Here is a 2120-nt window from a genome sequence, read left to right on the forward strand (position 1 = left end):
TGCATAATCATCAACGAACTTTATTATCTTTGCTTTATAGTGCGGTGTGCTGCATCTTGCTACAAAGTGTGTATTACCAGGTGGGAAAAAATGGGCAAACGCCTAAAATGGCTCCCATGCCCTCCCCATCATCACCATCTCCAGCAGCATCATCACCTCAGAAGCCCATCCCCTAGCGTCCGTCCCGGGAACGCACCCTCTATATGCGCATGGGCGGAGAGACAGCGGCTGTGCGCTCTTATTATTGTAAGAGTTATTTCTTTTGACGAAAATGGCGTCCGGTCAGGGAGGCGTGGGAGCTGTCACCGCTTTACAGAACAATCACCTCCCCAGCGGACCCCACTGGAGCCCGGGCATCAGCCAGTACCAACAGCAGCAGCACCACACGGCCCGCAGTCTGGAGCGGGCTCTGGAGGATGCCGTGTGTTCGGGAATACTCAACCTGAGTGGCAGAAAGCTGAGGGAGTACCCGGGTACCAACTACGATCTGACCGACACCACGCAAGCAGGTGGGGTGCAGGAAATCCTGCAGAAATGTGCCGGTTCCTTTGTGACGCGCTCTCGCTTTGTGCTTCAGGAGGCGCAGTAACGCGTGACCGCGCTCCAAATTCTGTTCATGCATCTCAGCCTGGTTAGGGATTCTGTCAGCTGCGGCTCCTCTGTTACGCGGGGAGGCTCGGCTGCAGCTTTGACCAGTGCAAGCAGGCTTTAGCACCCCCCCCCCCCTCCTTCTTCTGGAGACATGAATGAGACGCAGACGCACCCACCGGGCGCTGCGCTCTGCGTGCGCAGAGAGCGATGGATTATAGAGCAGCCGAAGCGCAAAATATATGAATGAACCTGCAGTTAGTTTCCTTTGAGGAGATGATCCAGTTTTCGTTCAGATCCACAGACAAAAGATGCACGCGCACACTTGCTGCCTCACCCTCTGATGTGGCTGCTCTGGCTGTGCGCACATGTAGTTTACAGCCCTTCAGGGAGGAAGCCGAGAAGAAGCGCATCTGATTTGGTTTCATGTGCGCTCCTCTTGGGACTTTAATGGGTTCTCCGTGAAGGGTGACCTTCTCAGCTGTCCAGACCTTAATCATCAACTGGACCGTCTGAGAAAATGAAGCAATGGTTGGAACAGACAATTTTGTTGGATTTTAATCACCCAAGCCTGATCGAAATATTATGCGGAAACGACATTTCTCGTTTATCAATGACATGGAAGATGCTGTAGCCTATAGTCTCCCCCTCAGATGAGTCCACGTGCCATATGGTGTCACTTTATCACGTGCAGATCCTCACAGGCCTCTGGATTGCTTGAGGGTTCTGTACCTCAGGCTGTTTACGCAGGAAGGTTTGTTTGACATTCTGGGATTTGAACTAATTAACTGCAACACAAATGGCTCATTATCTGTGCATAATAGATGACAAATAAATTGATTCACGTGACTCCAGTCTTAGAAGACCAAATCAGGTTCAATTTCAGATTTACTTAAGATTAAACACAAATATATGCATTTCCCAAATGTTGCTGATAACCAGTGGCAGAGTTGGAACATATTAAATGGGGTGCAGAAGATTTTGGAGGGGTGGGAAATGAAACCGCAGAANNAAACCACGCACGCGCTGAAGACGTTACCGCGGTGGGAAGACTTCACTGAGGTTATCGTCGCCGTCTTTCACTGTTATTGGTAAGTAAACCCCGTCTTCTCTTTTAAAAGTATTTTTTTGTTGTTACATATCTCAATATTTTTGATGTTCAAGAGCATATTAGGGGCTCTAAGCGGAACGAATAGTTTGCGTTTGTCAACCATTTTGTTTTGCCAACGCCGGTCTTAGTATGAGCGCGAACTACTGGAGAACGAAAAAAAAGTATAGTAATCTAAATATTGAACGTTTTTTGCGACAGGACAATTTTTCTCAAAAAGTTGGCATTGGTCAACAGGCACCTTTTGAGGATGTGTGGTGACAGTGCTGTAGCAGTGCAGTAGCAGTGCAGTGGTAGTGCATTGGCAGTGTAGTGGTAGTGCAGTGGGAGTGTAGTGGTAGTGCAGTAGCAGTGCAGTGGCAGTGCAGTTGCAGTGTAGTGGCAGTGCAGTTGCAGTGTAGTGGCAGTGCAGTTGCAGTGTAGT

The 2120-nt window shown here is 49.1% G+C and overlaps 1 protein-coding gene across 1 annotated transcript in view; it reads left to right on the forward strand.

The window, feature by feature from the left end:
• Positions 1–15: 15 nt before the first annotated feature.
• The window catches only part of lrch2 (leucine-rich repeats and calponin homology (CH) domain containing 2), a 43586-nt gene continuing 41481 nt past the window's right edge, over positions 16–2120 (forward strand). Inside the window, exon 1 of the mRNA XM_024265841.2 lies at positions 16–509. Coding sequence (XP_024121609.1) covers positions 272–509 — 238 coding nt within the window. The 5' untranslated portion in view covers positions 16–271. The remainder of the gene's footprint in view (positions 510–2120) is intronic.

The sequence above is a fragment of the Oryzias melastigma genome, linkage group LG14 (genome assembly GCF_002922805.2).
Source record: "Oryzias melastigma strain HK-1 linkage group LG14, ASM292280v2, whole genome shotgun sequence".
NCBI classification, from domain to species: Eukaryota; Metazoa; Chordata; class Actinopteri; order Beloniformes; family Adrianichthyidae; genus Oryzias; species Oryzias melastigma.